The sequence below is a fragment of the Muntiacus reevesi genome, chromosome 5 (assembly GCF_963930625.1).
Source record: "Muntiacus reevesi chromosome 5, mMunRee1.1, whole genome shotgun sequence".
Lineage (NCBI taxonomy): Eukaryota > Metazoa > Chordata > Mammalia > Artiodactyla > Cervidae > Muntiacus > Muntiacus reevesi.
In genome coordinates this window covers 98,151,373-98,177,885 of record NC_089253.1, presented here as the reverse complement: position 1 = coordinate 98,177,885, position 26,513 = coordinate 98,151,373, and the positions used below count along the sequence as shown (strand labels likewise).

Genomic DNA, 26,513 nt, shown 5'->3' with positions numbered 1-26,513 from the left:
GTACACTTGCCAGCTCCCCATCTGTACCCACCACCTGCCGTGTCATCCTACCTGGATTGCACTCCCATCCCACCCCTTTCCCCACCCCCACGCCATCCTACCCCTCCAGCCCGAGTGCTTTTAACTCTGAGGGGTTCACCTGTCTGATCTCACCAGTCCTCGGGGGATTTTTTTGTCCCCTGTTTGAGAACTGGCAGCTGATTTCATCGGTCAGTTCCCACCACAGCAGTTGATGGGGCTGCTTTTTCACTCGGAGGTGGAAGGCTTCCAAGAGGAAAAAGTTCAGAGGAAAGGACTAGATCATAATCTCATCCTTTTATTGTGATAAAATGCACATAACATAAAATCTGCCATCTTAACTACTTTTTTTTTTTTAACTACTTTTTTAAAGTGTACAGTTCAGTGGCATTAAACACGTTGGCATTGTTGTGCAACCCATCACTCCCATGCATCACCATAACTCATTTCATCTTGCAGAACTGAAACCCAGTCCCCATGAAACCACTCCCCATCCCCCTGCCTCCCAGCCCCCAGCAACCACCATTCTGCTTTCTGTCTCTAGGGACTTGAGCACTCTGGGTGCCTCACAGGAGTAGAATCATACAGTATTTGTCTTTCCATGACTGGCTTATTTCCATGACTGAGTGAAGGAGAGGGAAGCCTGGCATACTGCCGTCCATAGGGTCGTAAAGAGATGAGACTTAGCAACTGAAAAACAACTACAGTGACCTCAAGGTTCATCCATTCTGTCGCATGTATCCGAATTTCCTTCCTTTTTAAGGCTGACTTATAATTCATTGTGTGGATTTGCCACATTTTGTTTATTCATTTGTCTACCAGTGGACACTTGGGTTGTTTTTACCTTTTGGCTATTGCAAACAATGCTATGAACAGGGGTGTATAAATATTTCTTCACATCACTACTTTCAGTTCTTTGGGATATATACCCAAAAGTAGACTTGCTGGATCACATGATAATTTTATTTTTAGTTGTTTGAGGAACTGCCATGCTGTTTTCCATAGCAGCTGCACTAATTTATATCTTCACCGACAGTGCACAGGGGTTTTACCTTCCCAACATCCTTCCAACACCTGTTATTTCCTGTTGTTGTTTATAGTAACCATTCTGATGGATGTGTGGTGAAAGAAAGATCATAATCTTTTGAATAGCTTATAGAATACACAAAAGCTATAGCATATATTTATGGAGTGCTTACCAGGCTATGGTTTTTCCAGTGGTCATGTATGGATATGAGAGTTGGACTATGAAGAAAGCTAAATGCCGAAAAACTGATGCTTTTGAACTGTGGTGTTGGAGAAGACTCTTGAGAGTCCCTTGGACTGCAAGGAGATCCAACCAGTCCATCCTAAAGGAAATCAGTCCTGGGTGTTCATTGGAAGGACTGATGCTGAAGCTGAAACTCCAATACTTTGGCCACCTCATGCCAAGAGTTGACTCGTTGGAAAAGACCCTGATGCTGGGAGGGATTGGGGACAGGAGGAGAAGGGAACAACAGAGTATGAGATGGCTGGATGGCATCACCGACTGGATGGACATGGGTTTGGGTAAACTCCGGGAGCTGGTGATGGACAGGGAGACCTGGCGTGCTGCAATTCATGGGGTCATAAAGAGTCAAACACGACTGAGCGACTGAACTGAACTACCATATCTCTCATGACTTTATCTTTTATGTATGTTCTCTATATATTTATAGAATTATATCCTCTAAACAAATCTTATGTGGGTAAGAACTACTCTTATCATTATTATCCTCATTTGAAGACGTGGAAGTGGAACTCAGAAAAATTAAGGGGCTTGCCCAAATCACATAGCTAGGTGGGGGAGGTGGGGCTGAGTTTCAGACTGGGCTGACTCAAACTTCTAAAAATGAAACTAAAAAGCTTTTTTCCTGTAAATTTAGCTTTGGGAACATCTAATATCTAAGTATTGGAAATTCCTTGTAGGTTAACTGAGATGACAAGGTAATTGGCTAAGCTAGGGAGATTCCCACCCTGTGGAATCCAGGGTGGGGTTGTCAGTGAAACATACCTGTCTACAGTCTAGAGATCCTCATTCACTCCACAGGCTGGGTCTGTGTCCCACTCTTAGTGACCCTATGGACTGTAGCCTGCCAGGCTCCTCTGTCCATGGGATTTTTCAGGCAAGAATACTAGAGTGGGTTGCCATTTCCTGCTGCAGGGGATCTTCCTGACCCAGGGATCAAACCCACGTCTCTTGTGTCTCCTGGATTGGCAGGCAGATTCTTTACTACTAGTTCCTTTCCCAGGAAGAGGAGCATTGTGGCTGTTAAGTGAAGACTCAGCAAGATCCCCATCTCTTCTTTCCAAACTAGCCAGAGTAAGTTCTCTGCTTCCACTTGGATAAACTAGGATAGCCTCCCTATTTTAAGATTACTGATTACATCTGCATGGTCCCTTTTGCCACATAATGGATTATATTTCCAGAGATCAGGGCGTGGGCATTTTTGAGTGAAAGCTATGGTTTTTCCTGTAGTCATGTATGGATGTGAGCTTTGGACCATAAAGAAGGCTGAGCACTGGAGAATTGATGCTTTCAAACCATGGATTGAGAAGACTTGAGAGTCCCTTGGACTGCAAGGAGATCAAAACAGTCAATCCAAAAGGAAATTAACGCTGAATATTCATTGGAAGGATTGATGCTGAAGCTGAAGCTCCAGTACTTTGTCCACCTGATTCAAAGAACTGACTCATTGGAAAAGACCCTGATGCTGGGAAAGATTAAAGGTGAAGGAAGAGGATGGCAGAGAATGAGATGGTTAGATAGCAGCACTGACTCAATGGACATGGATTTGAGCAAACTCTGGGAGATACTGGAGGACAGAGGAGCCTGGTGTGAGAGTCAGACACGACTTAGTGACTGAACAACATCTTTGAGAAACCATTCTGCCCACCACATTAATACTCCCGCCTGCCTGGACCATTGCTATGAAACTGGTTTGACAGTTTTTGGGTCAACAACAGGGGCCATGGAGAAAGATGGCTGGATGAGCTGGAGAGTGATAATATGATTATCAAGAATGGAGGGGGCAGGATTGTTGAATGAGCACCTCAGCGTTCAGAAAGCCTCCCAGGCAGTTTGGGACCTGGGGATGAACCAGGGGTTGGAAATACACATCCAAGGGTCCAGGGGGTGGTGCAGCAGCCCCATCCCATAGAAACAGAGCAAGGAGGAAACAGACACAACCCTAGAATCCCAGGGAGCATCTGAGGGGAAAGGAGCCTGGCGTGGAGACCTGGAAGCAGTCACAGAGGTGGGGGAGCCAGGAAGCTGTTGCCAGGTCAGGGGTGTTAATAACAGGGACAGCTGACGGTTACTGAGGGCTTGCTCCGTGCCAGGCCCTGCTCTTTGCACTTTTGAGTGTATTAACTCATCCCATCCTTAGGAGGTAAGGGCTGTAGTCTGCCCCAGTGAGGTTGCTGGGGCACAGATAGGCTGAGGATCCTGCCTGAGGTCACAGAGGAAGGCTGAAGCGCTGGTACCAGACTCTGCGGAGCCTTGCTCATCCCCAGGGCTCTCCCTATGAGACCAGGAAGGAGGATCTAGCCGATGGGGAAGCAGAGAAGCTTCCTGTTTCATTCCACTCCCAGGCTCGCTGTCCTACCAGACTCTGGCCATTACCTCATATCCTTATTCTTTAGAAAACCCTGTTTTCCTACTATTTCTGCACTCCATCCCTTTCTGAGGCAGTGGGGGGCTGGGGTAAGGGGACAGACAGCACAGCCAAGAACCTAAAAGTTAAAAAGAAATAGATCAAACACATACACACACACATTAATTTCAAAAATGTCTTCCTGCTACTTTGAACACTTCATCAAGCAGTACCTTTTGTCAGTTCTGTGAAGCCTAGCTTATGAAACTCACTTTTGCAGCTCAAGGAGCAACAGCAGAGAAGCAAAGACCCATGCCCTGGGCTGCCCAGTTGGAGAGTAGCAGAGGTGGGGCTTGAACTCCAGGCTTTCCAACTTCAGAGCGCATCCTCCTGCTCACAATAGAGAACATTTTGCATTCGCTCTATGTTTTCTTCTTAAAACATATACATGCTTTTATTTGTATTATGTCACCAATAACTTATAAGACTGTACTAATGTGATCCTCATTTACAGATGAGGAAACTGAGGTATCACTTGCCCAAGGTCACCCTTGAAATGGGAGAGCTAAGAAATGGGAGAGCTGGACTTGAGCCCAGCTCTTAAAGCTGAATAATATTCCATTGCATGGATGGGTCACATTTTGCTTATCCAGTCATCAGTCGATGGGCACATGAGTTGCTTCCACCTTTGGCAATTGTGAATAGTTAGTGTTAGTCGCTCAGTCGTGTCCAACTCTTTGCGACCCCATGGACTGTAACCTCTCTCCATGGAATTCTCCAGGTCAGAATACTGGAGTGGGTTTGGCATTTTTCTCCAGGGGATCTTCCCAACCCAGGGACTGAACCCAGGTCTCCTGCATTGCAGGCAGATTCTTTACTGTCTGAGCCCCCAGCGAGGCCCAACTGTGAATCACGCTGCCATAAACATGAGTGTACAGATGTCTCTTCAAGTTCCTGATTTCAGTTCTTTTGGGTATATGCCCAGAAGTGGACTTGCTGGATCAGATGATAATTTTATACTAAATTTTTCAAGAAGCCACCATACTATTTTTCATATCAGCTGCACCATTTTACATTCTCAACAGTGCCTAAGTGTTCCACTTCCTCCACATCCTCGCCAACACGTGTCATTTTCTGTTGTTTGCTTGTTTTTGATAGTAGCCATCCAAGTGGTATAAGGTGATATCATGTTGTGGTTTTGATTTGCATTACCGTAATGATTAGTAATGTTGAGCATCTTTTCTGTTTGTTGGCCATTTGTGTATCTTCTTTGGAGGAATGTCTATTCCAGTTCTTTGCCATATCCGATCAGGTTATTTGGGGTGTTTTGTTGTTGAGTTATAGGCGTTCTCTATATATTCTTTTTAAAATATTTATGTTATTTCCTTGGCTCTGTCAGACCTTAGTTGTAGCACGTGGGATCTTTCGTTGCAGCACACGAGCTCTTCAGTGTGGGGTCTGGCCTTCTGTCTGGTTGTGATGCTTGGGCTCAGTAGTTATAGCATGCAAGTTTAGTTGCCCCATAGCATGTGGGATCTTAGTTCCCTGACCAGGGATCAAATCCATGTACCCTGCATTGGAAAATAGATTCTTAACCACTGGACCACCAGGGAATTCCCTGTATATTCTTGATGTGTGTGTGTGCTAAGTCTGTTCAGTCGAGTACAACTCTTTGAGACCCCATGGAGTGTAGCCCACCAGGCTCCTCTGTCCATGGGATTCTCCAGGCAAGAATACTGGAGTGGGTTACCATGCCCTCCTCTAGGGGATCTTCCTGATCCAGGGATCGGCCCTTGTCTTTTACAGCTCTCGCATTGGCAAGGGGATTCTTTACCACTAACGCCACCTGGGAAGCCTCATATTCCTGATATTAACCTTTTTCAGTTACGTGATTTGCAAGTATTTTCTCCCATTCTGTAGATGGCCTTTCACCCTGTTAATTGTGTCCTTTGATTCACAGAAGTTTTAAATTTTTATATAGTTGAACTTATCTATTTTATTCTTGTTTTGCCTATGCTTTTGGTACCATATCCAAAAAAGCATGATCAAATCCAATGTCATAAAGCTTTCCTCCTATGTTTTCCTCTAAAAGTTTTATAGTTTTAAGCTCTGTTTAAGTCTTTCATCCGGACTTCCCCAGTGGCTCAGTGGTAAAGAATCCTCCTGCAGTGCAGGAGACTCAGAAGATACGGGTTCAGTCCCTGAGTTGGGAAGATCCCCTGGAGGAGGAAATGACAACTGACTCCAGTATTCTTGCCTGGAAAAATCCCATGGACAAAGGAGCCTGGTGAGCTAGAGTCCATGAGGTCACAGAGAGTCGGACATGAGTGAGCAAGCACAGCAATTAAGTTTTGATCCACTTTGAGCTATTTTTTGTATACACTGTGAGGTAAGAGTCTAACTTAATTCTTTTGCAGTTTTTCCCAGCATCATTTATTGAAAATACTGTTCTTTCATCCACTGAATGATCTTAGCAGCCCTGTGGAAAATCATTTAACCATACATGCGAAGGTTTATTTCTGTGCTGTCTATCCTGTTCCATTTGTCTATATGCCTGACCTTATGTCAGTATCACATTGTTTCGATTAGTGTAGCTTTGCACCTATCAAAAGTAAGTTTTGAAATCAGTAAGTGTGAGACCTCCAACTTTTTCTTTTTCATGATCCTTTTGACAATTCAGTTCCACTGAGATTCCGTATGAATTTTAGGATGGATTTTTCTCTTTCTACAAAAATTGCTATTGGGATTTTGATAAGGATTGCATTGAATCTGTAGATCCTTCTGGGTAGTAATGGCATCTTAAGCAATATAAGTCTTTCAATCCATGACTACAGGGTGTCTCTCCATTTATTTGTCTCTTCTTTAATCTCTGCCAGCAACACTTTATAGTTTTCAGCGTATACAGCTTTTACCACCTTTGTTGAATTTATTCTAAAGTATTATTCTTTTTGATGCTATTTTAAATGAAATTATTTCCTCTTTTAATTTAACTTTAAAAAAATTTTTGACTGAGCTGTGCAGCAGGTGGAATCTTAGTCCCCGACCAGTGATCAAACTTGCGCGCCCTGCAGTGGAACTGCAGCATCTTAACCACTGGAATGCCAGGTCTCTGAAATTATTTAACTTCCTTCTCAGATTGTTCATTGTGAGTATATAGAAATACAACCAGTGTTTGTGTGTTGATTTTGTATCCTACCACTTTGCTACTGAATTTTGTTTATTAGTTCTAACAGGGTTGTTTTTTCATGGACGCTTTAGGATTTAGTGCATATAAGATAATGTCGTTTCTGAACAGAGATCATTTTACTTCTTCCTTTCCAATTTGGATTCCTTTACTCCTTTTCCTTGCTTATTTGGTCTGGCTAAGGCTTCCAGTAGTTTGTTGAATGGAAGTGGTAAAAGCAGGCATCTTGTTCTTGATTTTAGAGGGAAAGCTTTCAGTCTTTCACCTTTGCGTATGATGCTACCTGTGAACTTTTCATATTTGGCCTTTATTATGTTGAAGTAATTTCCTTCTATTTCCTTTTTGTGAGTGCTTTTATCAGGAAAGAGTGTTGCATTTTGTCACATGCTTTTTTACTTCGATTGAGATGATCACTTTTTTCCTTCTTTCTGTTAATATGATATATTACATGGGTTGATTTTCATATGTTGAACCATCACTTCTTCATTCCAGGAATAAATCCCATCTGGTCATAGTGTATGATCCTTTTAACATACTGTTGGCTTCAGTTTTCATATTTTGTTGAGGATCTTGGTATCAGTGTTCATAAGAAATATTGGTCTGTAGTTTTCTTGTAGTGTCTTTGGTTTTGGTATCAAGATAATGCTGTCCTCTTCACATTTTGAGTCTCAGCTTCTTCATCTCTAAATTGGAGATAATAATAGGATCCTTGTATTGGGCTTCCCTGGTGGCTCAGAGGTTAAAGCGTCTGCCTCTAATGTGGGAGATCCGGATTTGATCCCTGGGTCAGGAAGATACCCTGGAGAAGGAAATGGCAACCCACTCCAGTATTCTTGCCTAGAGAATCCCATGGACAGAGGAGCCTGGTAGGCTATAATCCGCGGGTCGCAAAGAGTCGGACACGACTGAGCAACTTCACTTCACTTCACTTCACTTCATAGGGCTATCATGCAGATTAAATGAAAGAATGCACACAACATGCTTCAGCAGGGCCCAATTCACAGGAAGCTCTCAATATATGTTAGATGATGATGATGATAATAATAAATAACAGTTTATCTCATAGTAGGACAGCTCAGCAAGATGGAACTTATACAGTCAGTCTGTGTCAGCAGCAGGACTTCTGTCCGATAGGAGCATTTAGCAATTTCCCAAGTAAAGGGAACAAGTGATATTATAGGGGAGAACTAGGGAGCTCTTTCCTTGCCTAACATGTGGTAGAGGCTCACACATTTTTGTGAAGTCATTTAAAACTTCCTGCTTGGTTTGATTTCTTAATAATGGCTTGTCAGCTTTTAGGGAACTGAAAGTAGTGAAGCCTGGGAAGAGAAAAGCAAAATGTAACACATAGGATTTCTCTTACTCATGGGTAATACTGAAGGTCCATAGGGCACAAAGATCAAGGGGGATGGTGGTGATGATGATATGGGTGGCATTTTCCAAAGAACTAATGTGTTTTCATGGTTTTTTAGTGCCTTATTTTTTTTTTTCATTTATTTTTATTAGTTGGAGGCTAATTACTTTACAATATTGTAGTGGGTTTTGTCATACATTGACATGAATCAGCCATGGATTTACATGTATTCCCCATCCCGATCCCCCCTCCCACCTCCCTCTCCACCCGCTCCCTCTGGGTCTTCCCAGTGCACCAGGCCCGAGCACTTGTCTCATGCATCCCACCTGGGCTGGTGATCTGTTTCACCCTAGATAATATACATGTTTCAATGCATTGAAGCATTGCCTTATTTTTTTCAAACAGTTTTAGGTTTATAGGAAATTGGTCGGATAATACAGAGAGTTCCCATATATCCCACCACACCCAACACACACAATTTCCCCTGTTATTAACATTTCGTATCAGTGCAGTATATTTGTTACAATTGACAAACCAATATTGATGTGTTATTGTTAACTAAGTCCATAGTTTACATTAAGATTCACTTTTTGTGCTGTACATTGTTTGGTTTTGACAAATGTGTGGTGACAAGTCTCCACCATTACAGTATCATAGAGAATAATTTCACTGCCCTAAAATCCCCTATTCTCCTCAAGCCCTTGGGCCCCTGGCAAGTACTGATCTTTTTACTGTCCCTATAATTTTTACTTTTTCCAGAATTTCATACAGTTGAAATCATATAATATGTAACCTTCTCAGACTAGGTTTTTTCTCTAAGCAATATGCATTTAAGATTCTTCCATGTATTTTTGTGATTTGATAACTCATTTATTTTTAATCATTAATATTTCATAGTATAGATGTACCATAATTTGTTTATTCATTTACCTTTTAAAGGATATCTTGGTTGCTTCCAATTTATGGCAATTACAAATAGAGATGTAATTACAAATTACAAATAAAGATGTAATGTATAAGCAATTAGAAATAAAGATGCTGAAAGCATGTATCCAAATAAGTGAGTCTTCGTGGATACAGAGAACAGACTTGTGGTTCCCAAGGGAGATGGGGTTGGAGGAGGGATGGAGTGGAAGGTTGGAGTTAGCAGATGTAAGCTATTAAATATAGAATATATAAACAACAAGGTCTTACCATATAGCACAGGAAACCATATCCAGCATCCTATAATAAACCATAATGGAAAAGAATATTTTAAAAACCTGTATGTATGTATATCTGAATCACTTTGCTGTAAAGCAGAAAGTAAATAACATTGTAAATCAATGTAAAATAAATAAATGAAATTAATGAGTCAATAAGAAAACAAACATCCCAACTTAAAACTGGGGACAAGATCTGAAGAGACACCTCACCAAAGAAGATATGCATGGACTTCCCTGGTGGTCTAGTGGCTAAGACCCTGGGCTCCCAATGTAGGGGTCTAGGTTCAATCCTTGGTGAAGAAACTAGATCCCGCATGCTGTACCAAGACCTGGTGCAGCTAAATAAATAAATATTTTTTAAAAGGATATACAGATGTAAAATAAGCATATGAAAAGATGTTAAATATCATATGTCATTAAGGAATTTCAAATAAACATGAAATATCTCTTCATTTATTTAAACTACTTTGATGTCTTTCCTCAACATTTTATAGTTTTCTTCATATAGCTCTTTTTTTCATATAGCAAAGTATTTTATTTGAATAAATAAATTTATACTTCGTGAATAAAATTTATACTTAGATTTATTCCTAAGTATTTCTTTCTCTTTTTTTGGTGCTAATGTTAAGCAGTATTGTGTTTTTAATTTCAAATTCCAGTTGTTCACTGTTGGTTTATAAGATACCAATTGACTTTTGCATATTAATCTTGTATCCTGAAACCTTACTATAATTGCTTATTAGTTCCAGGAGGGCTTATTTGTCAATTCTTTGGGATTTTCTGCATAAACAATCATGCAGTCTACAAAATGGGCAAAAGATCTGAACAGACACCTCACCAAAGAAGATTTTTTTTTCCTTCCCAATCGATAATGTTTTATTCTCTTTTCTTGTCTTATTGCGTTAGCTATGACATAAAATACAATGTGAAAATGAGTGGGGAAAGGGGACATCTTTGCCTTATTCTTGATTTTAATTGGAAAGTTTCTAGTTTCTCACCATTAAGTATGATGTGAGTTTTTAGGGTTTTTATTGATGTACTTTATCAGGTAGAGGTTGTTCCCCTTCATTCCTAATTTGCCAAGAGTTGTTGTGGTGGTTTGTTGGCTTATCATGTACACTGTGCTTAGTCGCTCAGTCATGTCCAACTCTTTGTGACCGCATGGCCTGTAACCATCCAGGCTTCTCTGTCCATGGGGATCCTCCAGGCAAGAATACTGGAGTGAGTTGCCATGCCCTCCTTCAGGGGATCTTCCCTACCCAGGGATCGAACCCAGGTCTCCTGCATTGCAGGCAGATTCTTTACCATCTGAGCCATGAGGGAACCCACCAGGTTTATTATGAATGGGTGTTAAATTTTGTCAAATGTTCTTTTTTCAATCTACTGATAAGGTAATGTGATTTCTCTTCTTTACATTATTGATGTGATAGATTACATTGATTTCCAAATCTTTGCATACCTGGAATAAATTCCACTTGATTGTGGTGTATAATACTTTTTATATGCTATTGGATTCAATTTGCTAATATTTTGTTGAGGATTTTGCATCTTTCTGGAAAGGAAGAGCTGGTCTGCAGTTTTCCTGTCTCGTAAAATCTTTATCTGATTTTGGTATTAGAGTAAGGTGACCTCACAGAATGAGTTAGGGAGTATTCCCTCATCTTTTTTCCAAAAGAGATTATAGAGAACTGATATCATTCTTCAGTTCAGTTCAGTAACTCAGTCGTGTCTGACTCTTTGCGACCCCATGGACTGTCACATGCCAGGCTTCCCTGTCCTTCACCAACTCCCAGAGCTTGCACAAACTCATGTCCATTGAATCAGTGATGCCATGCAACCATCTCATCCTCTATCAAACCCTTCTCTTCCTGCCTTCAATCTTTCCCAGCATCAGGATCTTTTCCAGTGAGTCAGTTCTTCGCATCAGGTAGCCAAAGTATTGGAGTTTCAGCTTCAGCATCAGTCCTTCCAATGAATATTCAGGATTGATTTCCTATAGGATTGACTAGTTGGATCTCCTTGCAGTCCAAGGGATTCTTAAGAGTCTTCTTCAACACCACAGTTCAAAAACATCAATTATTTGGTGCTCAGCTTTCTTTATGGTCCAAATTTCACATTCATACATGGCTACTGGAAATACCACAGCTTTGACTAGGTGGACCTTTGTTGGCAAAGTAATGTCTCTGCTTTTTAATATGCTGTCTAGGTTGGTCATAGCTTTTCTTCCAAGGAGCAAGCGTCTTAATTTCATGGCTGCAGTCACCATCTGCAGTGATTTGGGGTCCCAAGAAAATAAAGTTTGTCACTGTTTCTATTGTTTCCCCATCTATTTGCCATGAAGTGATGGGACCAGATGCCATGATCTTAGTTTTCTGAGTGTTGAGCTTTAAGCCAGCTTTTTCACTTTCCTCTTTCACTTTCATCAAGAGGCTCTTTAGTTCTTCACTTTCTGCCATAAGGGTGGTGTCATCTGCATATCTGAGGTTATTGATATTTCTCCTGACAATCTTGATTCCAGCTTGAGCTTCATCCAGCCTGGTATTTCACATGATGTACTCTGCATATAAGTTAAATAAAAAGGGTGACGATAAACAGCCTTGACGTACTCCTTTCCCAATATGGAACCAGTCTGTTCCATGCCCAGTTCTAAGTGTTGTTTCTTGACCTCCATACAGATTTCTCAGGAGGCAGGTCAGGTAGTCTGGTATTCCCGTCTCTTGAAGAATTTTTCACAGTTTGTTGTGATCCACACAAGCAAAAGCTTTGTTGTAGTCAATAAAGCAGAAGTAGATTTTTTGGGGGGAACTCTCATGCTTTTTCAATGATCCAACAGATGTTGGCAATTAGATATCTGATTCCTCTACCTTTTCTAAATCCAGCTTGAACATCTGGAAGTTCGTGGTTAAAGTACTGTTGAAGCCTGGCTTGGAGAATTTTGATGATTACTTTGCTAACATGTGAGATGAGTGCAATTGTGCTGTAGTTTGAACATTCTTTGGCATTGCCCTTCTTTGGGATTGGAATGAATATTGACCTTTTCCAGTCCTGGGCTACTGCCCAGTTTTCCAAATTTGCTGGCATGTTGAATGCAGCACTTTCACAGCATCATCTTTTAGGATTTGAAATAGCTCAACTGGAATTCCATCACCTCCACTAGCTTTGTTGGTAGTGATGCTTCCTAAAGCCCACTTCACTTCGTATTCCAGGATGTCTGGCTCTAGTCCAGTGATCACACCATCGTGGTTATCTGGGTCATGAAGATCTTTTTTTATATAGTCCTTCTGTGTATTTTTGCCACCTCTTCTTAATATCTTCTGCTTCTGTTAGGCCCATACCATTTCTATCCTTTATGGTGCCCATCTTTGCATGAAATGTTCCCTTAGTAACTCTAATTTTCTTGAAGAAATCTCTAGTCTTTCCCATTCTATTGTTTTCCTCTATTTCTTTGCATTGATCACTGAGGAAGGCTTTCTTATCTCTCTGTGCTATTCTTTGGAACTCGGCATTCAAATGGGTATATCTTTCCTTTTTTCATTTGCCTTTTGCTTCTCTTCTTTTCTCAGCTACTTGTAAGACCTCCTCAGACAATCATTTTGCCTTTCTGCATTTCTTTTTCTTGGGGATGGTCTTGATCCCTGCCTCCTGTACAATGTCATGAACCTCTGTCCATAGTTCTTCAGGCACTCTGTCTATCAGATCTAATCCCTTAAATCTATTTGTCACTTCTACTGTATAATCATAAATGATTTTATTTAGGTCATACCTGAATGGTCTAGTGGTTTTCCCTACTTTCTTCAATGTAAGTCTGAATTTGGCAATAAGGAGTTCATGATCTTTCCTTAATATTTGGAAAATTTACTAGTGAACCCACCCAGGTCTGGTACTTTCCATTTTGAAAGGTTATTCGTTACTGGTTCAAATTCTTTAATAGATATAAGTCTATTCAGGGTATTTTTTCTGTTTGTTTGAGTTTTGGCAGATTGTGTCTTTCAAGGAATTGATCCACTTCATTAAGTTATAAAATGTGTGGGCATAGAATTACTCATGCATTGCGTGCATGCTCAGTCATGTCCGACTCTTTGCAACCCTATGGACTGTAGTCTACCAGACTCCTCTGTCCATGGGATTTTTCCAGGCAATAATACTAAAGTGGTTTCCATTTCCTACTCCGGGATCTTCCTAACCCAGGGATGGAACCCGCATCTCTTGCGTCTCCTGCATTGGCAGGTGAATTCTTTACCACTGTACCACCTGGGAAGCCCCTCAGAATTCATAATATTCATTTTTTATCCCTTCAGGGATCATGGCTTCTCTTTCATTTCTGATTTTAGTAATTTGTATCTTCTCTCTTTTTTTCTTGATTATCCTGGTAGAGGTTTGTCCATTTTATTGATTTCTTTTTTTTTTTTAAAGAAAGCTCTTGATTTTGCTGACTTTTCTCTGTTATTTTCCTGTTTTGTTATTTCATTCATTGCTTTTTTTTTTCTGCTTGCAGTAGGCTTGTATCTGTCTTCTTTCTCTAGTTTTATAAGGTGGAAGCTTATATTACTGATTTTAGATCTTTCTTCTTTTCTAATATATGTGCGCAGTGCCATAAATTTCTCTCCAAGAGCTGCTTTCACTCCATCTTGCAAATATTCATAGGTTGTATTTGCATTTTCATTTAACTCAAGATAATTTGTTTTATTTCTTGTGAGACTTCCTCTTTGACCCATCTGTTGTTTTGAAATGTGTTGTTTAATCTCCAAATATTTGGGGATTTTCCATCTATCTTTCTGGTATTGGTTTCTAGTTTAATTCCAATGTGGTCTGAAAACAGTTCAGTTCAGTTCAATTCAGTCACTCAGTCATGTCTGACTCTTTGCCACCCCATGAACCACAGCATGCCAGGCCTCCCTGTCTATCACCAACTCCTGGAGTCCACCCAAACCCATGTCCCTCGAGTTGGTGATGCCATCCAACCATCTCATCTTCTGTCATCCCCTTCTCCTCCTGCCTTCAATCTTTCCCAGCATCAGAGTCTTTTCAAATGAGTCAGCTCTTCGCATCAGGTAGCCAAAGTATTGGAGTTTCAGCTTCAACATCAGTCCTTCCAATGAACACTCAGGACTGATCTCCTTTAGGATGGACTGGTTGGATCTCCTTGCAGTCCAAGGGACACTCAAGAGTCTTCTCCAACACCACAGTTCAAAAGCATCAATTCTTCAGCGCTCAGCTTTCTTCACAGTCCAACTCTCACATCCATACATGACCACTGGAAAAACCATAGCCTTGACTAGATGGACCTTTGTTAATTAGCAAAGTAATGTCTCTGCTTTTTAATATGCTATCTAGGTTGGTCATAACTTTCCTTCCCAGGAGTAAGCGTCTTTTAATTTCATGGCTGCAATCACCATCTGCAGTGATTTTGGAGCCCAGAAAAATAAAGTCAGCCACTGTTTTCATTGTTTCCCCATCTATTTGCCATGAAGTGATGGGACCTGATGCCATGATCTTAGTTTTCTGAATGTTGAGCTTTAAGCCAACTTTTTCACTCTCCTCTTTCACTTTCATCAAGAGGCTCTTTAGTTCTTCACTTTCTGCCATAAGGGTGGTGTCATCTGCATATCTGAGGTTATTGATATTTCTCCCAGCAATCTTGATTCCAGCTTGTACTTCTTCCAGCCCAGCATTTCTCATGAGGTACTCTGTATATAAGTTAAATAAGCAGGGTGACAATATACAGCCTTGATGTACTCCTTTTCCTATTTGAAACCAGTCTGTTGTTCCATGTCCAGCTCTAACTGTTGCTTCCTGACCTGCATACAGGTTTCTCAAGAGGCAGGTCAGGTGGTCTTGTGTGCACATACTTTGCATAATTTCTATTCTCTTTACATTTGTTGACGTATGTTTTGTGGCCCAGAATGTGGTCTGTTTGGTGAGTGTTCCACATGAGCTTGAGAAGGATGTGTGATTGGTTGTTGGATGAAATTGTGTGGCTGTCTGTTAAATCCAGATGATTGATAGTGCTGTTCAGATCAACTTTATTCTTACTAATTCTCTGCCGGCTGGGTCTGCGCATTACTGACAGAGGGATGCTGCAGTCTCTAGCTGTCATGATGGATTCGTCTGTTTCTTCCTGCAGTCCTTTCAGTTTTTGTCTCCCATATTTTGATGCTGTATTGTTGGGCACATGTAATGAAGGACTGTTACATCGTCTTAGAGAATCAACCCCATTATCATAATATAACACCTCTCTTTATCCCTGATAACCTTCCTTGCTCTAGTCGGTTCTATCTGAAATTAATGTAGCTACTCCTGCTTTCTTCTTGTGTTTCAGTATTTAAATGTCCAAGTGATTGGTAGGAATTTGCAAAGTGGGGAAGGGCACAGCCATTTGAATCAGGCAAACCTGGGTGCAAAGCCAGGCGAGTCAAGCTGGGTGACGTGGGCACACCTCATCATTCCGTGCCTCCATTTCCTCATCTAAAAAGTCAGAAACTGTCAGACCTACTGCATAGCACAAGGAACTATATTCAATATCTTGTACTAACCTGTAATGGAAAAGAATATGAAAAAGGATATATGTTATATGTGTGTGAGAGTGTGTGTGATGTAATCACTTTGCTACACACCAGAAACTAACACAACATTGTAAATCAACTATCTGTGCTATGCTCAGTTGCTCAGTCATGTCCAGCTCTTTGCAACCCCGTGGATGTAACCCTCCAGGCTCCTCTGTCCACGGGGATTCTCCAGGCAAGAATACTGGAGTGGACTGCCATACCCTCCTCCAGGGGCTCTTCTCAACCCAGGGATCGAACCCATGTCTCCCACACTGCAGGTGTACTCTTTGCCATCTGAGCCACCAGGGAAATGTTTAAATGAGGCAGTGCCCCTTGGGATTATTGTGAAGATGTGGGATGTATATATAATATAAGTGGGATGTTAGTATAGATTTCTAAGTCCAGGTACTCTTTATGAAAGTTGAGTGAGGCACTCTGAGGAGAATTAACTTAGAAAATAATTGCAAAGTCTCAGGCTGGAGTGGATGGTTCATAGGCAGTGTGCTGAAAAGACAGAAAACTTCACACATGCCCTGCAGCCCATAGTCCAGGGCACCCAGGCAGATGGGATGTGATATTTCCTCCTTGGTGCTGAGTTTTGCTCACTCTTCTTATTAAAGTGAAATTGCATAGGAGCCCTCTGCCCCCACTGCCAGTTCACTGTCTGAAATCCCTTTCTTTGGGGTGAAATGTGGTCACACCAGGGCCTCTACTGAAAACCAGATCATCTTCGGTTAGATAAATTCTGATTAGCTTTTAAGAAGCACTAGAAATAATCAATCACATGGGAAAACCAAGGCTTTTAAAAAGTAGTTATAAAACCTGTTGTGGAATTTTCCTGGTGGTCCCATGGTTAAGATTCTGATCTTCCAGTGCAGGGGGCGCAGCTTCGATCCCTGGTGGGGGAACTAGATCCCATATGCCATGCCCAAAATAAATAAATTAGTAGGATATAAATTAACAAAAAAGAAAAAGGTGAGAAAATAAAATTTCATAAATAGAAAGATTGTAAACATAGGAAAAAGACTGGAAGGATGTGAATTGCTGTGTTCAGACAGTGCTTGCCTCTGGGGGACAAGAGTCTAAGTGATTTTAATGTCTTCTTTATGTTTTTCTCTAGCTCTCATTTTCTGCATTGTTAAGAAAAATGTGTTCTTCTAAAACTGAATAGAACAAACAAATGAAAACAACAATCGTTATAAAACCTCCCCTTAACTTTAACACTTGCAGTAAGTAGTTGGGTCACTTGCCAACTGACCTTTCTGGTTTGTGTTGGGCCATTTCTGCTGTCTTGCCATTTGGGACAACCCAGAGTATACTCGCATGGGATCATAGAAATACAGACTGGCCAATTCCTGACAAGTTCACCCAAGTTCCCTCTTGCCTCTTCTGTGGTGCCTGACTCTCTGTTCAACAACTTGGGCACCTATTCTGGGTCTGGTGTCAGACAGAGCCCAAGGCCCTCTGTTCACTTGCTGTGTGGCCTTAGGCGAGTCACTTAACCTCTCTGAACTTCAGCATCCTCCTTAAAAGGAGGACTGCAGTGACCATCCAGTCAAATGAAGCCATTAGCACAGGAGGCACCCAGTGTCAGTAGCACCAGTAAGTACTAAGGCCTCCCTCCTTATTCCCGTTTTCCCGGCTCTGACTGTCCCCCCTCCTCCCGTTTCAGTCTGCAGACATCGACAACCATCACGCGCTCATCGAATATAATGAGGCTGAGGGCAGCTTTGTTCTCCAGGACTTCAATTCCCGCAGCGGCACCTTTGTCAATGAGTGCCACATTCAGAACGTGGCTGTGAAGCTCTTACCGGGAGACCTCCTGAGGTTCGGGACTGGAGGGCTGACCTACGAACTGGTCATCGAAAACCCAGCTTCGGTGAGTCCAGGCCCCTGCGGGGTGGGGGTTGGGGGGCAGAGGTACCTTCCGTGCAGCTCGGGGCTCAGATGCGGCCAAAGGTGGAGCTGGTCCAAAGCGCATCACTTTGCCCTCAGCTATACAACACACGCAGCCACAGGACTCAATTCTGCGAAGGTCAGACCCATCAGGTGGGTCCCAGGGAGGAGCGAGTCCCGGCGCCCTCTACTGGGAATTTCTCAGAATTACAGGCAAGAGTTGCCTAGCAACCAGCCCAGAAGTAGTGCATTTTCCTGAAAAGTGAAGCTTGCAAGCAGAGATGGAAAGCAGGTGTGTGCTTTTGAAGATGCAGAGATGGATGCTTCGTTTTTAGGCAGATCAGTGCTCTATAACTTCCTAGCTTTGAGACCTCGGCCAGGATTCTTTGCGTGCCTGCGCCTGGGTGTTATCAACAGTACAGGGCACTGAGAGAGTATAGAAAGGGTTATCAGCCTTGTTGGGAAGCCCAGAGGTCCCCAAGTGGCAGGAGGAAATAAACTGCAAGTGGCAGACGTTTTTTTCCTTCTCTTTACAAAATTAAAGCTCAGCATTCAAAAAACTAAGATCATGGCATCCAGTCCCATCACATCCTGGCAAACAGTTGGGGAAACAATGGAAACAGTGACAAACTTTATTTTCTTGGGCTCCAAAATCACTGCAGATGGTGACTGCAGCCATGAAATTAAAAGACACTTGCTCCTTGGAAGAAAAGCTATGACCAACCTAGACAGCATATTAAAAAGCAGAGACATTACTTTACCGATAAAGGTCCATCTAGTCAAAGCTATGGTTTTTCCAGTAGTCATGTATGGATGTGAGAGTTGGATCATAAAGAAGGCTGAGTACTGAAGAATTGATGCTTTTGAACTGTGGTGTTGGAGAAGACTCTTGAGAGTCCCTTGGACTGTAAGGAGATCAAACCAGTCAATCCTAAAGAAAATCAATCCTGAATATTCCTTGGAAGACTGCTGCTGAAGCTGAAACTGCAATATTTTGGCCACCTGATGCGAAGAACTGACTCATTGGAAAAGACCCTGATGCTGAGAAAGATTGAAGGCAGGAGGAGAAGGGGACGACAAAGGATAAAGATGGTTGGATGGCATAACTGACTCAATGAAAATGAGTTTGAGCAAGCTCCTGGAGATGGTGAAGGACAGGGAAGCCTGGCGTGCTGCAGACCATGGGATCACAAAGAGTCAGGCACAACTGAGCAACTGAACAACAATACAAAATTAAAGGAGGTTTCTTCTAATCCTGTGTTTCATGGTGACACCTGGTTCTGCCTGAACTTAACTTTTCTCAAACCTTGAACTAACCAATGTGTTTTTCTTATGGAAATGTTTTTCTTAAGCTATGTTAATGAAGCTATATATTTGCTTTGGAATCTGCCTTTCTTCAAGATTCATATCAATTGTTTGATGGCTGGAGATGACGCCCCTTGTTCCAATGCTATCTCAAAATGCATGTTATAGGAGAGGGGCCTGGTGCAACTCTCTCAGTCTTGAGCTGTTTCTTTTATCTGATTAGCTGTTTGCTAAGAGGTATAAAATGCTTTGCCAAAAACTAGTGAGGAGGCACTCTCTCTGTCCCCTTCTGATGTCTGTTTCAGAAGCTTTCTCTATCCCTTTTATACTTTTGTTTGTTTGTTTAATTTTAATTGGAGGCTAATTACTTGACAATATTGTGGTGATTTTTACCATACATTGATTCGAATTAGCCACGGGTGTACACGTACTCTGCTACACAAAAGCTCCAAGTGATCAAGTCTCGTCTCTGGTCCCAGATTGAATTCCTCTCCTCTGGAGACAGTGAATCCCCAGTGTAACTCACCGCTCACAACCATAACCTTTCAGTATCTATGTGTAAAAAGTCAAAATCATTGTCTGGTGGAAACAGACACTCCACACCTGGTAACTGTCCTCACACTTTAGATCAGAAATATTCCTGGATCAGGACCTAAAGGATAGTCCCCGGGTTAATCAGAACATAACCCCAAACTCGTCCATCAGAGCTCAGTAGGGAGACAGGATGGAGGGTGGTTAGCAACACAGGGCTGGGTCAGAACCCCAGCTCTGCCACCGGCCCTCTCAGTGTGCTCTTGCAGAAGCCACTGGACCCCTCAGAACCTCCATTTCCTCACCGACCAATGGGGCCACTGGCAGGCTTGTCTCAAGGACTGAAAGAGATGGTTATAACTGTAAAACCCCAGCCCAGTGCCCGGTCCTTGTGAGCACACAGTTAACACCTGTTGTGCGTGTCCCAGAGAGACAGTGTGTTCATCTCACTCCCGCCACCAAGAGTGCTGCGTGGACTGTGACCCCCTGGGTGTAAAATCCTTTCTGGGACGAGACTAGATATAAATAAACAAAGCTTAGAGACTCTGGGCAGAATCCTGGGTGTGGGTCCCACAGGCAGCCTAAATACGCACTCTGAGATCAGCAGCATCCCTCGGGCTTCCGGGGCAGTGACGCCACATCCATCACGTTCGGCTTTGCAGATCTGGGGCAGTTTTCTTCTACGGCTGCTCAGCCTCCTTTTCCTCCTTGGACCAGCATTAAAGGGCGCTCTCTGGTGAGATACACCAGGGTCCTCTGGCCACCCTGAGGAAGGGCTTCTGACCCTGATGTGTTAACCCAATCAAGGATCCTCTACACAGGCTCTAGGGATCCCCCTCGTCAGAACCATGTGGGGAGCAGACCCACAGTGCAGATCTGAGGCTCAACCCAGGCCTGAGGGCTCATACTTAGGGTTCCCAGATAAAATACAGGATGCCCAGTTAAATCTGAATTTCAGATAAACGCTAGATAATTATTTTATACATGTGTGTCCCAGATATTGCAAGGAACCACTTATGGTAAAAGAAGTTATCTGGTGTTTGTCTGAAACTCAGATTTGACTGGTACCCTACATTTTATTTATGTATTTATTCATTTATGCAAAATCTGGCAACCATACACATCCTCCCTGGGAGTGGGGCCTGGGAATATGTATTCACTCAAGCTCACCCCCCAACAGTAGGGAAACCCAAATTTAGAATCGTTTGTATGGAGCACTTATAGAGTTGTTTAGGGGTCAAAGAAAAAGGGATTACAGACCCCCAGGTTTGAACATCCAAGTTTGTGAAGTTTGAGTCAATGTTTCCCTAACATGTCTGATTACAAGAATTTTTCAGGAATGCTCAGTAAAATTACAGGTTCCCAGGCACCCTCCCTGGGAAGTTCTGACTTTCTGGCTTGCCTGTAGTGGGAGGAAGCGGGAGAGGGGGAGAAGGAGGCAGCAAATGATATCTGCATTTTTTTCTCTTTTTTTCCATACCAAGATATTTATTGAAATATCATTTATAGGGGCATAAAATTTGAAGCCTAAGTCTTCATCAAAAGGGGGCATTGTTTAATAAATCATAAGGAGTTTGTTTATATAGGGAATTCTGTGCTGCCTTTTAAAAACACAGCTTTATTGAGATATAATTAGCATACAATAAACTGCACATTTAAATCTGTACTTGGATGGGCTTTGACATATGTGTACACCTATGAAAAATCACCACAATCAAGACAGTGAACAAATCCTTCATCCCCCAAGGCTTCCTCTGGATCAGCATGTGTGTGTTTGCTTGCTTGCTCTTAATAGCCTTGTGTGTGCATGCTCAATCTCTGTGTTATCTGACTCTTTGCAACCCCATGGACTGTAGCCCACCAGATTCCTCTGTCCATGGGATTCTCCAGGCAAGAATATTGGAGTGGGCTGCCGTTTCCTCCTCTGGCTTAACAGCATCCAATCTCATTGAAGTACAATTTACATAACATAAATTTCACCCACTTTAAGTGTCCAGTTCAATTTTAGTACCTTTACATGTGCAACCATCACCACAACCTGCTTTCAGAACATTTTCATCCTTTTCTATCACCCCAAATGTCGGGAAACCTTGGAGGCACTTCATTTTTTAGTTTGCTTTTTAATTTTCAAAATTGTGGTAAAATACACTTACTATGTTCACCTTTTTAAAGAGTACAGTCCAGTAGCATTGAATATATTCATACTGTTGTGCAGCCATCACCACCATCCGACTCCAGAACTCTTTTCATCTTCCCAAACTGAAACTGTACACCCATCAAATAAAAACTCCCTCGTCCTTCCTCCCATCCCACCAGTCTTTCTGTGTCTATGAATTTGACTATTCTAGGTACCTCCTATAGGTAGAATCTTACATTATCTTTCCTCTTGTAACCATCTTATTTCACTTAGTGTGATGTCCTCAAGGTTCATTCCGGCTGAATAATGTTTCATGGTACGTATTCAACACATTTTGTTTGTTCTTTTGTCCATCCATGGCCATTTGCTTCCACCTTTTGGCCATTTCAAGTAAGACTGTTATGAACATGGGTGTACAGATATGGAAGGGGGACTTTATTTTATGAGGTGCTTGTTATATAAGCATGGGAAACAGTGATGACAATCTCTGACCTTGAGTAGATGAGAAGGAAGAAGATGCTTTGTAAGAAGAGAAACCAGTACGGCAGCAGGAGGAATCACTGACGTGGACAGCACTGTGCTAAGCTTATTTCACTGTGCTTTCCCTTATTTCATGCTCACAGCAACCCATGGCTTGGGTTCTCTCATGATCCCCATTTTACAGACAAGGAATCCAAACCTGAGACAGGTTAAGTAATTTCCCCAGGGTCATACAACTATTCAGCACGAATCAAACACTATCCCACTTGCAGATAAAGGAAGGGAGAAAACTGTTTAGTCTGTTGCTGGCTGGAACAGTAGCCTCAATTGGTTTTCACAAAGAGCAAAGCATACTTTCACTCAATTATACATGAATTTTTTTCAGTTCTCATTTCTACACTCACTTGTGCCCTTCTTCATTCCTCCAGTGACTGCCTGCACAGGTGTTTCCCTGACTGTGCCCAGGTGACTTTGCAGGACTCTCCCCCCATCTCATCTTCTTAAAAATGCTTTCTGCTGGTGAGTCCCCAGGTTGAGAAGCTTGCATCCTCTAAGCTGTTACTCGTGGAGGGGTCCTTTGCAAGGCCTACCTGAGGGCGGCCTATGGACTGATAAACATTTTCCTATGAATTCCTCTTGCTGATAACTCAGACCTGTGAACTGTTTAAAAGAAGAGAAAGAAAGAGGGGGAAATGGGAAAGGTATTGAAGAGCATCTCTCATCAAGTATTTTGAGATACAGAACTTGCCTCGTGGTCCAGTGGTTAAGAATCTGCCTGCCAATGCAGGGGACATGGGTTTGATCCCTGGTCTGGGAGGATTCCACCTGGTGAGCGACAGCTAAGCTTGCGTGCCACAACCATTGAGCCCACGAGCCACAGTTGCTGAAGCCTGGGCGCACTAGAGACCACGCTCTGCAGCAAGAGAAGCCACTGCAATGAGAAGCCCCACGCACCGCAGCTAGAGAAAGCCCGTGCACAGCAATAAAGACCCAGCACAGCCAAATATAAATAAATAAAATTTTGAAAATATTTTAAGGTCTAGTTTTTCTAAGAAATTCTTTGAAGTCATCTTGCCTCCTGGATGTTCTTGTTTCCCACTGACTGGCGGGTCCCAGGTGAGGGTGCTGTGTTTACTCCCAGGGTAGAGTTTCCCAGGAGGACCGCCCTGATCACCCAGGTTAAGTGTGACAGGAACTGTTCTTTTCCTGACAAAGAGCTCCCAAATGAGAACATTTATTTCAGGCTCTGTGGTGACCGTGACCAAGAGAGAGGACTGTGGCAGCATTTCCTTGGGGGGTGGAGGTGGGGGTGGGTTGGGTTAGGAGTCCAGATGTGTTTGCAGCTGTCACGGGGTGAGGGCACATGCCCCAAGGCCAGGCTGACTCCAGAGCAATCCCAGCCCTGCTCTTGTACTGGCATTTACACTGGACACACCCAAGTCATTTCTCTCAAAGCCTTGGTCCCCATATCTGTAATACAGTTCCTACCACACGGAGCAACTGTGGTATTAAGCGGGCAATGTATGTAAATTGTTGAGTCCAGCGTCTGGTACCCGATAAACACATGAAAATCTTCCGTTTTATTTGTTTATTGGCTGCACTGCACGGCAGGTATGTAAGATCCTATTATTAATAATAGTTCCCTGACCAGGGATCAAACTCACATCCCCTGCATTAGAAGCATGGAGTCTTAACCACTGGACCGCCAGGGAAGTCCCCACCCTCAACTTTAGTTAGAATCAAGCAAACCAGCATGGAGCAGCCAAGATGCTTCCTTTGTAAGTGTTCCTTTGGACAGGAAACCTCCCAAGCCCTCCCCCGACCAGCAGACAGATATATTTGCAGATAAAGTATCCATAGAATGACATGGAAGATGGAAAAATATAGAGAAAATCTCGTTTGACAAAGTGCATCGGCATCCAGCATGTGCCTAGGACCAGGCTCTGTAAATCATAGCTCTTTCATGGAAGTATTACTGCACAGTCACCATTCACAGTACAGTCCATGTAGATGGCGCCCCCTGGGGTTGTGCAGGACGTAACCTGCAGGGCCGTTTGCCATGCCCTGAAGCACCCGTTGATTCATGTACAGTCTCAGTCCCAGGCGTGGGGAGTTGAAGTCACGAAGTCAGGCGTGCCTGCCGTACCGTGTGTTTTGTTGACAGTTGCCTTTCTTTGTGCTTTCTGAACTCTGGGGAAGGAGGTATAGAAACAAGCTGTTCTAGTCACAGTGACGGCGTTCTCATAAAGCAACTGAGTAAGGAAACCCTCATCACCCAAATGTAGAAATCGTGTCTTTCTCTGTTCTGAACTATGGCAAAACTGATAGAAATAGCGAGAATGAAAAAGGAAGCGAGGTGCCCCAAATAATGTGTCGAGTTGTTCCGTGAAGGTGGTGTTGGCTCATTGGCAGGAGCTCCCACCCCATCATTGCCCGTGACTGGCCTTCCCTCTATCCTGTCCTGCGTGTCCCCAGGCCAACTAGACTCTCCCATGTGGCTCCTGGGTACTGTCTTCTGTCCCCGCAATGGCATGACGTCATGTCTAGCGGGAAGAGCGCCCTCTGTCGGCCATTATTCCTCGCTGCTTTCATGAGGAAGCTGCAAAATAAGATCAAAAGCAAAGGCTTTGGGGTTTGATGGACCCAAGTTCAAATGCTAACTGCAACTGACTTTACCTTTCTGAGCTTCTATTTTTAATTTCTGCCAAGGAGCTGCTCGTTAATCACAGATCCCCTTTCGCCCTTAAGTTTTTTTTGTAGAGGTCCCTGGGACCACCCCTATCATTGTATAAGCTGAGGCCCGAGGAGTTTCAATGACTTCCCCAAAGTTAGGTATCAGTCATATAGATCCAGAGCCAGGATTAAAAGCTAGCTCTCCTGAGTCCCTTGGAGGCTTTTTCTAATAGCATGAAGCATCACGGTGCCATGTGAGCCCAGGCAGCTCCTCCACTGCCGGCTGGTTAAGGAAGGTCTCACAATTCCCCAGTTCAACCTGCAATTTCACATGCTTGACAAGGAATGATTCATCATGTGGGTAAAAGCGAAACCCACTGATAATAGAAGAAAATGCATTTCCAGTTATGGGCTTCCTTGTTTGGCTTCACTAATTTTTCACCAGGGTTATTGGGCTATTGCTGCTACATCCTGCATATGTGCTCAGTCATGTCCGCCTCTTTTGCAACCCCATGGACTTTAGCCAGCCAGGGTCCTCTGTCCATAGGATTTTTCAGGCAAGAATACTGGAGCAGGTTGCCATTTCCTCCTCCAGGGGATCTTCCCGACCCAGGGATCGATCCCTCATTTCCTCGTCTCTCCTGGACAAATTAAGTTGCCCTCTTTCTTTTTCGATGATGATGATGATTCCTGATGGCAAATGTTTGATGCTCGTTTATTATAGACCAGGAGGTGCTCCAAGCATTTCATGTGCTCTGTCTCACCTGCTTCTCACCAGACTAAGAAATAGCTGTTCTCATCCCTATTTTACAGACGAGACACACAAATAGCAGACTCGTCAGGGTTACGCAGATGGTAAGGAGCAGAGCGGGAAGCTGGACCAGATTCTGTTTCATGACAGATCCCAAGCTCTTTAACCAGAGGTTGGCAAACTATGGCCCAGGGCCAAATGGAACACAAGTACCCCCTTTATTTCTGTATTGCCTGTGTTGTCTGCTATAACTGCAGGGTAAACTGGAAAGACCATATGGCACAGAGTTGGAAATATTTACTGTCTGGCTCTACAGAAAATGTTTACTAGCCTCTGTATGTAACACTATGCTGTATGGTCTCTTTTATTTTACTTGGTTTCTGTACGGTCTCTTTTACTGGTTTCTGAAAGAAGAACTAAAAATAGATGGAGAGCTGGAGAGAAGGAACTCAGTCAGATTAAACCCCACTGTGTGCTAGCAACTGTGCTCACTAATTGCTTACTTAGTTTGCTGAGGAATAACAAAAAAAAAAAAAAAAAATAGGTGAGCTGAAAAAATAGATTTTGAGCAATCTTTTCATTACCTCTTTAAAAAAAATAACTGGAATATGTGGTTCTAAATATACACACACAGGACTTCCCTGGTGGTCCAGTGGTTAAGAATCTGCCTTCCAATGCAGGGAACACAGGTTCGATCCCTGGTCCAGGAAGATCCCACATGCCTCAGGGTGACTAAGCCCATGCACCACAGCTACTGAAGCCTGTGCACCTAGAGCCCATGCTCTGCAACTAGAGAAGCCACTACAAGGAAAAGCCTATG

The 26,513-nt window shown here is 42.8% G+C and overlaps 1 protein-coding gene across 1 annotated transcript in view; it reads left to right on the top strand.

Moving 5' to 3' along the window:
- The window catches only part of FHAD1 (forkhead associated phosphopeptide binding domain 1), a 171,084-nt gene that overhangs the window by 17,919 nt on the left and 126,652 nt on the right, over positions 1-26,513 (top strand). Inside the window, exon 3 of the mRNA XM_065937152.1 lies at positions 17,593-17,799. Coding sequence (XP_065793224.1) covers positions 17,593-17,799 — 207 coding nt within the window. The remainder of the gene's footprint in view (positions 1-17,592; positions 17,800-26,513) is intronic.